The sequence below is a fragment of the Rhizophagus irregularis genome, chromosome 11, assembly GCF_026210795.1.
Source record: "Rhizophagus irregularis chromosome 11, complete sequence".
Taxonomy (NCBI): domain Eukaryota; kingdom Fungi; phylum Glomeromycota; class Glomeromycetes; order Glomerales; family Glomeraceae; genus Rhizophagus; species Rhizophagus irregularis.
The window spans coordinates 4,870,154-4,882,814 of record NC_089439.1 but is presented as its reverse complement, the minus strand read 5'-3'; the positions used below and the strand labels follow the sequence as shown (position 1 = coordinate 4,882,814).

The 12,661-nt window shown below is 25.6% G+C and overlaps 2 protein-coding genes across 2 annotated transcripts; one reads left to right on the top strand and one right to left on the bottom strand.

Moving 5' to 3' along the window:
* Positions 1-11: 11 nt before the first annotated feature.
* OCT59_003525 (uncharacterized protein) lies at positions 12-1,583 on the bottom strand (the record flags this gene model as incomplete). Its single annotated transcript, XM_025332941.2, has 1 exon — positions 12-1,583. Exon 1 carries the CDS (start codon positions 1,368-1,370, stop codon positions 12-14), a length of 1,359 nt encoding a protein of 452 aa, XP_025165053.1. The 5' UTR covers positions 1,371-1,583.
* A 4,423-nt stretch (positions 1,584-6,006) lies between these two features.
* Positions 6,007-7,581, top strand: OCT59_003524 (uncharacterized protein; the record flags this gene model as incomplete). The annotated part of the gene is made up of 1 exon (XM_066145669.1): positions 6,007-7,581. The coding sequence occupies one exon, from the start codon at positions 6,007-6,009 to the stop codon at positions 7,471-7,473; it is 1,467 nt and encodes a 488-aa protein (XP_065996366.1). The 3' UTR covers positions 7,474-7,581.
* Between the last annotated feature and the right edge of the window lie 5,080 nt (positions 7,582-12,661).

Sequence of the window (12,661 nt, the reverse complement as noted above, 5' to 3'; positions counted from 1 at the left end):
TAATACTAATATTATATGCCTCCACTTATGCCTCCACAATCATTATTTAAATTATGAAATTCCATTAATTTAATCCCTTTAGCTTTAATACTATTCAATAACATTGATTTCTCATCATTCAATCTTCCATCCAAATCCTTCAAACCAAGAATTTTTAAACTACTATTATTACTTCTTTCAATATAATTTAAAATAATTTTAAGAAAGTTTGAATTAACAATATAATTTAAATTAATTATTTCAAACTTATTATGACAATTTTCTAAAAATTCCTTAAATCTGAAATACTTATTAGCACTATAATAATTAATGGAAATTTTACTAATATTAATAGGTATATTATTTGATAAATTTATAAATAATTCAGTATCATATTTAATAATACTAAGATTTAATATCTTTGTTCTTAAATTTCTAAAAAATGGTAACACTGAAGAATTAAACTGGATATCAATTCTTATTTTTAAAGAAATAAGATTTGAACAATACATTGATATATGTTCAATAGAAAGTATTGTCGGATTTTTAATTAATAATCTTTGTAATGATGAACCTAAATATTTGATCATTAATGGTGTGACATTAGCATCCCAACTATTACGTAAAAATGATAATTCCTTGAGCTTAAATGGAACAAATTTTAAAATCTCACATTGATCTAATAATATACCTTTACAAGTTGTAAAACTTAAATACTTTAAATTATATAAATTATTAAAACTTTTTAAACTAGCATTATCAAAGTTAGAATTTATAAATTCAAGTTGAACTAAAGAATTCTTTTGAAATTCTAAAGACAAAAGAATATTATTTAATAAAGAATAACAATTCAATATCTTAAATTTTTTAAGTTTGTTTTGCTCTTGAATAATTTTACAAGGCTTTTCAAAGGTAGCCATAACGATCACATGACTGGAAAAATTAATTATTAATTCTTGCAAATTAATCGTTGCCATATTGCTTAAAAATTCTTGTTCAATATTATTACTAGTATCATTTAAATTTAATGATAATGAATTTAATCTCGTTAAATTTGATGTGAAATTTTGAACATTAAAATTTTTAAATGATTCTCTATAAAATAAAAATGTTGAAATATCCAATTTTTTGATATTTTTACTTTGACGTAAAATTGATTGATGAAATATTGGTTTAATATCATATAATTTTTTATGAGGAATCAATAAACCTAAACAATATTTATATAGTACGTGATCTATTGTAATATAATTATAGTCTTCCAAATATTCCGGATATTCAAATAATGGTTTATATTCTTCATCCAAATTAATATTATTAATTTGGTTTTGTTCTAATTTATTCTTCAATTGTAAAATTTCTTCTTTATTAAAACAAAAAATTAAGGTCATGATTATTGAGTAATTTTTATTAGTTCTATTTGTAAAAAAGGATTTGCATAAAGTAAAGGAATCGTTGATTTACACCAAAATCGATTAACTAATAAACAATTATATAAATTTGAACGATTATTTTTAAGATGTTGTAAAATGTAAAAAATACAATCATCTGTTAAATAAGGTAAAGTCATCTTGAAAATTTAGGAAGGAAAGAAAAGTTTTTTCCGGATTTACGGAAAATCGGAGTAAATAAGTCATTATAAGCCTAATTTTGGATGTCACATGGTTGTACATAAATTTTGTATCACTCAGGTGAGCCCTGTAATAGGTGATACTAGACCAAATCAAGCCATGTCCCAAACCTTAGGCCTAAATTAGATCATCATTGGTACAGTCTTAAGGCATTATTAGATTGGTAGGTAGCAAGTAAGTAATCGAAAATTGGCTAGTAATGTAAAATTACTATTTTGGGTCAATTTACGTTACTCCCCTTATATAAGGCACGGAACGTAAAGTTTTTTTTCAAATATGTCACATGATGCACAATATATAAAGTAAATTTATTAATCTGATTTTTTTAACTTAGCTAATTTTTGATCGGTTAAACTTAAAATTTTATTGTGAAGATATTTTTTAAATTTTTTTTTGCAAACATACAGTGCAGTACCTCTATAACCAACCCAATTTTATAGTCATAATGTGACATTTTCAAAAAGATGTCACATTAGCAAAAAATAATATTTTAAAATTCTAACCAATAATTTTAATAAAGCATATCAAGAGCTTTTAAACTTATCGGGTTAGATTAAAAAATAATAAATTTTGCTAGTGCTACATAAGTTTGAAGTTCGGGTAATTTATTATGATGGGAAAAATTTGAGAATAAGTGATTTTTGTGTAACATAAAAAAAAAATAATCATTTGATAGTGCTTATTCAAATAAATCATTTTAGCTTATAAACTTACCCATACTTTGTTAAAAAAATTTTGAAAAAAAATTCAAAAAAAATTTTGGTAGTTTTTATTTATTACAAATTATATTATATCTATTTCTCAAAAAGGAATCATGGGAAAACTTGCTAAAAAAAATATAAATCCCATAGAAAAGTTCCTGATAATATACTTAATCAAATTACTTTAATAATTATAATGAATAATAAATTATATATAAAAAATTATGCATAATTCTAATTAACATTAGGTATTGCATCAGCCAATCAAATTTATTTTAAGTCATGTGATTTTGTATTATGTCAGCAAAAAAAATTGAGAAAATTTTTTTATTTGCTTAATGTATTTATCTTTTTAAAAGCTATCTAATTTTAAAATTTTATAAAATTCTGACCATTAGATCACAAGATATAAGGGTACCTATTATAGAGGTACCACACTGTATTTATTCAAAATAATCTTATTTAATGAAATTTTATTTGCAAATATTAAAATTTAAGTCCCACATTTTCGATTTTAAAGAAAAAATCACCATATTTATTTTTTATTGAAGTGTACAAATAAAAGAAACAATAACAATAAATAAAAAAAGATAAGTAAATTACAATGATCAAGAAGAAAGATGCTAATAAAAGAATGAAATAACAATGGAGTAATGGAAAGTAATAGAAGATGAAAGGGAGTAAAAAAGAGTAATGAGAAGTGATAGGAAACAAAAAGGAGAAATAGGACATGATGAGAGATGAAAAGTAGTGATGGGAGACGAAAAGAAGTGATGGGAAGATGAAGAGGAGTGATGGTAGTGATGGTAGACGAAAGAAGCGATGGGAGATGAAAAGGAGTGATGGGAATAGGAGTAAAATTTATTAAAATTGTAAAATTTAATAAAAAATTTTCCAATAAATTTTCAATCAGATTTTTTATAAAAAAAAAGATCTCTAGTGAAATTCTTTATTAAAAAAAAAAATTTCAAGCCAAAATTCTCGATACACTTATTAAAAAAAAACTATTTTCAATAAAATTTTCTATTAAGATTTCTAAACAAAATTCTCCATCAAAAAATAAAAAAAAATTTAACAAACAATTCTTTAATGAAATTCTCAATCAAAAAAAAATATCTCCGATTAAAGAAAAATTCAAAGATTCTTACCATCTATTAAAAAAAAATTCCCAAAAGAAATTCTTTATCAAGGAAAACTCCCTCCTATTAAAAAAAAATTCTTAACGAAATTCTCTATCAAAAAAAAAATCTCACTTGTTAAAAAAATTTTCTAACGAAATCATCTATCAAAAAAAAAATCTTCCCTATTAAAAAAATTCTTCAAATAATTTTCTACAATAAAAAAAAATTCTCAATGAATTCTCTATCAAAAAAAAATCTCTCCTGTTAAAAAAAATTGTTCCAACAAATTAAGTATGTCAAAAAAAAAATACCTTATTAAAAAAAATTTCTCCAATGAAATTTCTATTAAATAAAAGTATTATCCATCAAAAAAAAACTAAAATTTTCTAACGAAATTTTTTATCAAAAAAAATCTTTTTATTAAAAAAATTCCCAAAGAAATTCTATCAAACAAAGCCTTTGCCTATATTAAAAATAAAAATTCTAATTCTCTACAAAATTTGTTTTATAAAAAAAAAAGCCAATAAAAAAAAATTTTTTTTAAAACTACGCTAAACTTAAAAACATGTGACCGACAAAATATCAACCCTGTGCTGACAAAGAAACTAATTTTTGACAAAGATAAAATTATCGAGTATAGTTGGATTAAATCAAACACGGTTGGACAAAAACATCAAGCACAGACGGACAAAAATATCAAGCACGGATGAATAAAAACATAAAGCACGGACGGATAAAATTGTCAAGCATGGACGGATAAAATTGTCAAGCATGGTCGGATAAAACCATCAAGCACGTACAGATAAATATCAAGCACGGAAAGATGAAGATCAAGTACTAAAGTATGAACAGGTAAAATGTCAGGCACGGTGTAACATTTTGTCAATCCATGCTTGATTTATCACCCACCCAATACCTGATAGTTTAGTCGGCTTGCCATACTTTAACGCCTATCTGGAACTAAAACCTGAAAATTGGTATCTACATTTTGCTTCACCCTATTTTTTAGGAAGAATTCCAATAAAATTATTAGTAATGGCTCAAAGTACTCAAAGTAACGATGAAGGTAAAAACATATAATATGAATATAGGTATCTAATAAAAAATGAAATTGCTCTAAAATTTTTTTCAAACCAAATTTGCAATATAATGAAACTAGTTTCAAAATTTGAGAAAGATAAAGGTAAGAAAATTATTAAACAGCTTGTAAATTATAAACATATAATTTAAAATTTTTAAACTATTTCTAAAAATTATTTTACTATATTAGCTCGTAAGTAATAGGTTATATTATAATCGGAATGATAATTAAATTACTTACTTCTATTATTTTATATAACCAAATAATTTATTTTATTATTAATATTATTATAGTTAGTAAGTTAATAGCTATTTTTTTTTTATTGTATTTTACATGATATTTAAATAACTAAATTTTCTTGTTAATGATTACGACTAATAATAATATTTATTTAAATAATTAGATTGTAAGTTAATGTATATACTTAATTCTTATATACAACAATTATAATATTTTATCTAATTAATTATAATTACTTTACTTCATAATTATTATACTTAATAATTAATAATTAATAATACTACAGGGTGTAAGTTATTTACATAATCTATAATATTTATATAATATTTACATATAATTTAAACCAACTAAATTCTTTAAAAAATTATTTATTTAATAATATAGGGAGTATGTTATTTACTTAATTCTATTATATTTATATAATATTATAATATTTATATATAATTTAAACTAACTAAATTCTTTATTTAAAAATATTATTCAAATATTTTAGATAGTAAGTAATTCTATTATTATATTTATACAATATTTGCATATAATTTAAACTAACTAAATTCTTTATTTAAATAATTATTTTGTAATTTTTTTCTTTTAAGTTATAGGTTATTTATTTAATTCTATTATATTTATATAATACTTACATTTTATTTAAAAAATTATTCAAATATTTTAGATCGTAAGTAATTCCGTCTATCATATTCATATAATATTTACATATAATTTAAACTAACTAAATTCTTTATTAAAAAATTCTTTATTTAATAATATAGGGTATATGTTATTTATTTAATTCTGTTATATATTTATATAACAAGAAGTTGTATATATTAAATAAATTATTTACTATATCTTGGGTATTATCATATGACGTTCAAATAAATTTTATTAAGTAGCGTAATCTTAATAATTTTATATTTGAATTTTTCATTTACTAGTACAGTATTATTAAAAAAACCGAAAAACAATTATAAGATATGCATGACGGTAATCACGGTATATTTCATTTTCGTCCCGTCTATAAATAGATTTCACTAATTTGACATCGACCAACACGTGATCACATGAAACAATAATGTGTGACAAATAGGATTTTGACTAACCGAAAAAGCAAGTCCTCGAGTACCATAATAAAATTGTACATACGGCCTTACTTAATTTGTCTAAATCAAATCAGATCCTTATTAATAAGTAAATAATTAATAGTCGTACACATTTTTTACGCCATCCGTCATTTTCTTTCCTTTGAAAAAAAAATGTCAGAAAAAATGTTATGGCTATGCAATGACATAATTGTACTAATATTGAAAGAATTACAAGACGATACAAAATCTTTATATTCATGTCTTTTAATCAATAGAACTTGGTGTAGATTGACAGTGCCAATTTTATGGCAGAATCCTTCTAATAAGAAAGGTTACATATCCTATAAAGTATGCAATATTCTATTTAATGTAATACTTTCACATTTATCAGAAGAATCAAGAAATAATTTAAAGTATCAAGGAATTGATCTTTTTAAAGAAATATATCAACGACCTTTATTTAATTATATTAGTTTTTGGAGGCATTTAAATTTATATGTCCTAGAAAATATAATGGAAAATGTTTTTGTAAAAAATTTTGAAATGTCTAAAAAATCTATTATAGGAAATGAAATAATGAAATTGTTTATTAATAGTGAAACAAAATTTGTTTCTCTTTCTATCCCAAAAATAAACTTGTGTCATATTTTAGGTTCTGAACATTGCTTTTCAAAACTTGAATATCTTGATTGTGATTATACCAATAGCAATATTTTGGAAAGATTGGCTATAATGAATACATCAATTAAACAATTGATATTTAATTATAAGTACGACAATATCAGTAATCATGGAATTAATAGATTAATTAAAGTTCAAAAAAACCTAAAAAGAATCAGTCTCAACCTCAACTCAAAAATGCCGAGGGATGAACTATTTTGCAAAACACTTGAAGAATCAATAATAAAATGTGCAGATACTGTCCAATATTTGAAAATAAGTTGGATTCCTGTCCCAAAATTTTTTTCATATTTAATAAATTTAGTAAGTCTAGAAATAATAAATTTTACTGATAGAATATATTTGAATTATTTAGTAAAAGGAACTTTTCCTCTTTTAAAATCTTTAAAATCTTTAAAAGTAGTAGATGTTCCAGCAAATATTTGTAAAAATATAATTGATAGTACAAAAGGAAATCTCATTGAAATCTCTATTATTTATCAATATCATCAATATAATCCTGATGATAATGGAAAACTTATCCAGAAAATTTATCAAAAATGTCCATATCTTAAATTTCTTGAGTTAACATTGTATAAAGAGAATATTACAGAATTCAAGAATTTATTAATTAACTGTCAATCTTTAATTAGTTTGGAAATTATTGATCATACTATTAAATGGAATAAATTATTTGAAGTATTGAAATTTTCACCAATTAGTTTATTTAAGTTTAAATTTTCTACTGAATTTAAGGTTTTGTATCTTAATTTGAAATATTTAAAATTATTTCTTGATAATTGGAATGATAGAAATTCTATGTTATTACATTTAAATATAGGCTATTTTTTCATAAGGAGAAGTCAGCAACTACAACAGTATGTAAAGCTACGGAAAAGATTAAATGTATTTTTACAAGAATATAAAGCAAAAGGTATAATTAAAAGGTTTGATATTGGAAGAAAAAAATATACTTAGGAATTTAAATAGTTGAAAATTATATTTAGTTAGCTTAATATTTTTGATATATATATATATATTTCTTTAAATAAAGTATCTATTTAAATGGTTATTTTATATTGAACTAATAAGATAGTTATAGATGAATAAAATATTGACCCATGGTAAAACTTTACATTATCAAGAATTGAATGCTAAACATACTAAACATTTGCAAGTTAAGATTATGGGAACCTCGTTGAAGTGGGTATTCTTCTTCCATAATATTATCCAAAGAAGAACACCCTCAATACTTTTGGGAAAATGTGACCGTCAGTGAAAAATTATTCACGTGATTTCCCTTACCCAAAGTAAATGAAATTTTTTCAGCCTTCTGGTTCTTAGAAATAAATCTTACCACCAATTATATACACATTCGAATTAATTTAAAATAATAAATAATTATGAATTATCGTTCAGCCCAATAAGATCATGCAGATTTTCATAGACCGACATTTTTATTAGGACATAACAATAAGGACAGTGACATTTATTACATAATATCCATTTACTATAAGCCCATACGGCCATACTCCCCCACCCCATGTAATATGAAAAATCTTACGTTACACTTATATGTTATATGACCTTTAAATACCCTCCCACCCCTAAAATATTACGTAATAAATGTCACTGCCCTAACAACATGATTGATATAATAAAGTGGAGTAAAAAAATATGGTGTAAATGAATATTTTTTAGGAAAGTTTAAATAAAGCTTATAAAGTAGATTAAAAATAGAATTTATGGAAAGTTAAATAAAACAAGTCAGCTCATGGTACGTATAAAGTTTTGCCAAGAAATTTGGCCAATGGGTTGTCAGTGAAATCTTCAGGTTATGAAACTGTTTCCTCGGGAAATGATTTTTCACGTCAAATTACTTACTGTCTTAACTCTTAACCTGGTTGTTGCACTACAGAGTTTGATGTCATCGTTAGTCCAAAACAGATGAAGAGTTTCAAGTTGACCATGAATATTAAATATGCAACTCTTGAAGCTCCCAAAAACTCCATACGTGCTATAAATCAGACACCAGCACTCGAGAATGATGGAGTAGTACTTAACATGCTAAATTACAGCGGAAAATATTCACCTAGGACTGATCAAGACCTTCGTGAAATGTTTCAGCTGTTCGTGTCAAAAAGCAGCTTCAAAGATTACTGTACTCATTGAGACTCCCTCAAAGCCCTTCAACGAAGTAATGATCTGAACCCTAACATTAACATGTATCCCGTTTTGTGGATGTGTCAACACAAAGAATGAGAAATATAAAGAAGTGTTGCATAAACTTTTTGATGAATTGAGACTCGAGTTGCAACAACTCCTATTGACGTATCCCATGAGGCCACCAAAAGTATCTACTCGTATACTTATCTCGTCTCTGCAACTTACCCGTTCAAGGATCAAGTCCAAGTACAAGAGAAGCTAATCAAGAGAAAAAATGGGCGTGGGAATCTTGACTATGGTATTGAATCATGTACGACCAGGAGAATTATCAGTCTAATTGAGGTCAAAAAAGATGACCTTAAGCAGGGTTTTGCACAAGCTATCATACAATTGGATTCATCACTAGGTCAAATGAAATGGATAATGGACATGGGTTTGATAAAGTATGGGGATCGTAACAAATGCGAAGAAATGGTACTTTCATGGAATGTACGCAAGATGCTGAAGGGACTATCGTTTAAATTGTCAAAGCCACCTCTGTTTGTTGTGCAGGTATGAAAGACATGGTTGAGAAGGTTCTTGGTCATATTATCTGGTTATTGGAAGAGCCACAAAAGGCGGATTCAGCTGTTAATTTTGAGGAATAAAAAGTGTAGATCATTGGGCAGTCTTGCGGAAAAGTCAGATACTGTAGTTAAGTCTTAGCATAGCATGGGTCAGTCGTTAAATCATGTATCATGAGCAAAGTCCCAAGCTTTTGCTTCTACGAAGCGCTCTATAGGAGCTGTATTTATTTTTACATGTACGGGCGCTGGTCTGAACCTTTGTATTTATTTTTTATCCTCCAGTATATAATAAAAAAAAACATTATAAGAACAGTCAATTCGCTATATAAAATGAGGCAGGTAGTGGTGTCTCAAGGGCGATGCAAAAAATGATCTAAAAAAAAAATACTTTCTATTGATTATGGCCCAATAAAAACTTCATGTACAGCGGGTGGGTACTCGGGTACTCTTTATAAAATATTTACCTGAGTTAAACTCAATAACTATTACATGGTATCAAATACCAAAAGTACCTATGGTAAACGCTGTTTAATCATCATAGAATTTCACAACAATCTATGCTTGACCCGGAATGGGTGTTTGGAAATCAGGAATGCAACTATTGTTGTATTTTGTAATAATACTATAGTTTCATTGAATTTAACAAAAATAAAAAGATTTTATTTGAACGTCAATGGTTGTTTGATACCTTTATAATTCTATAATTTTTTTTTCGATATTATAATCATGCAGTATAATAACTAAATTCGATTTTTGTTTTAAAATCCAATTATTTTTAAGAGTGTGCATGGGAAGGTTAAAAGACAGAATATATTGAATTAAGAAAAGCAAATAAAAGTAATGATCATATGTTTCAATAATATGTTGATTGTTGCATTTTTGAATTAAATTATAATAATTAAGACAGCAATAATCTTACCTTCAATGTCAACCTCAAAACCATCACTTTTGACATTTATTTATTTTAGAGTGATACGTGATGTTGTACCTTCATTCTGTCATCATGTTAAAATAACAAAATAAAATTATTTGCGCAAAAAAATACTACATATATGTGGCAAATCAAATTGTTTCACAACACTCTGGATTATAATGAATAGAGAAATAAATTAACAAACAGGAAGACACTATACCAAACCCAATGGAAAACTGAAAACAAACTAATTAGCAAGTAAGAAAATCACCTCCAAGAATTGAACTTGGACACAGAAATTGTGGAACCAACGGCGATGGATAATTGTTGAGTTAATAAGTTATTAAGGAAAGAACTCAACAAAAGAATAAAATAAAGGGTATCACATGTGAAGAATGAAATCACATGAGATAGATCAAATGACCAAAGAAAGATAAATGTTTACAAGACAAAGGATCTCTCTGACACCAATTAAGGGCGATGCAAACGATCCCCTTGTAAAATTTATCTGTCTAAGAATGGTCAAATGATCAAGAAAGGGTAAATTTTTACAAGACAAAGGATCTCTCTGACACCAATTAAGGGCGATGCAAACGATCCCCTTGTAAAAATTATCTATCTAAGAATGGCCAAGTAATCCCAAGTTGACCAAAGGGTAAAGATTATGTCTCCATGCTATATTTGGTAAGCAATGGACCTAGCTACATAATATAAGATAATTTTGAAAAATATGTCAATTGAAAATAATAGAAGAAAAAGATGACTAAACTACTGTGGGATTAAAGTAGAATAGTATTTACAAAATAGATAAGAAAAAAGAAGAATATAAATTATGCAATTGAGAAAATAAAGAAAATGGAGAAGGATTGATAATAATATAGATAATAAATAAAGAAGAAGTGATAATAATAGAGAGAATAATAAATGTTCAAAAGAATGTAATACATTGGGAAATGAAAGAAGTCGGGTAAGAAGGAAGGTTGTAACAGCACAAGAGAGTTTTAATGAAAGAAGAATTAGGATAATTATATGCTTGATAATATCAGTAGACATGAGTAAAATAATAAAAAGAATGTAAATATATATGGCAAATGATGGTAGATATTGAAAGGTTGATTCAGTTGGTTGATGGTAGCATTTGTTGAGGGGGATTTCATTGAGAACAGTATTGATGATGTTAGGACACAATTGATAAGACATTTTTGAAATTTGTTTGAAAAAATATTTGTATAGAAAATTCAGATTTAATATTTGATTGAAACTTGTGTGTGTTTGAAAAATATTTGATAGAAATTTGGATTTAATATTTGATTGAAAAATTTGAAAATTTGATTTTTCCTTGAGAAAATTTAAGGGTATATATATACTTGTAAAATTTTATGTGACTAATAATAATTTATTATGATTCATAAAAAAAATCAAGATCATGTATGAGTCACATTTATTACATCTAATCTAATAATATGAGTTAGCTTAATGATGACTAATGATGTATAATTGTGGCTTATAATGCATGATTAATATGATTTACTCCCTTATAGTTCACATGTTGTTATCTTAACTGGAATAGTTTTGTATAAACAAAAATAAAATATAGGGTAAATTAAAAGATTTTATTACAAAATATATTTCTGGAATTGTCTGTCAGTACTACAACAAAAATATATAGAGAACAATTGGTAAAATATCAGTCTTTATTAATAATTATAGGATACTATCTATCTATCATCATGTGAAGCTACTTTTATCATCTATAGATCGGTAAAATCTAGATCTCTAATTGTGACTCATGTGACTCATCAATAACAATCAGAAATAACTATCACATCGCCTTTACCGTAAAATGTTGATAATCTGGTAATCTGGTCATGATATCAAATGAGATTAGTTTTACAGAATACAGATTCAAAAAACAACACGGGACAATATAGTCTTATATAGTATTTCGTAATTCATGAGAATAGAGACTATATATTATATTAATGACAGTGTATGGCATAAATAAAGTCTATTATTGAATGCTTCATTTCAAATCAGGGTATGGGAACAAATAATATGTCTATATCTTAATAATTCAACATGACATAAACATTTCTAAATTGTGATTTTGAATAAGTTACCAGCAGCTTCCAATATTATATTCGTTGATGTGTAGAAAAATGTATTTTGCAGCCTTTGAGTCTGAATATGAAAATTCTGTGTAACCTATATAAGTTGTATAGCTTCAACATAATCAACGTCACATATTTCTTCTTTGTAAGAATATTGTATTTCAGGTACATAATATAACACAACACATGTTTCCAGGAATCAATATATCATATATGAAAATTTTGGAAGTACGGTGATTGTGACGATACTTGCATGTTTTTCTGATATCGTGTTTGTAGTTTGCTGTTTGCTTCAGTTTTCGCATGACTTAAACCTTAATTTCCTAGAAAAATCGTGATCACTGAAATAATTCTTGATGGAATACAAAAGAATTTCGCATTAGTTATAAGGACAAAGAAATCATTCTCAA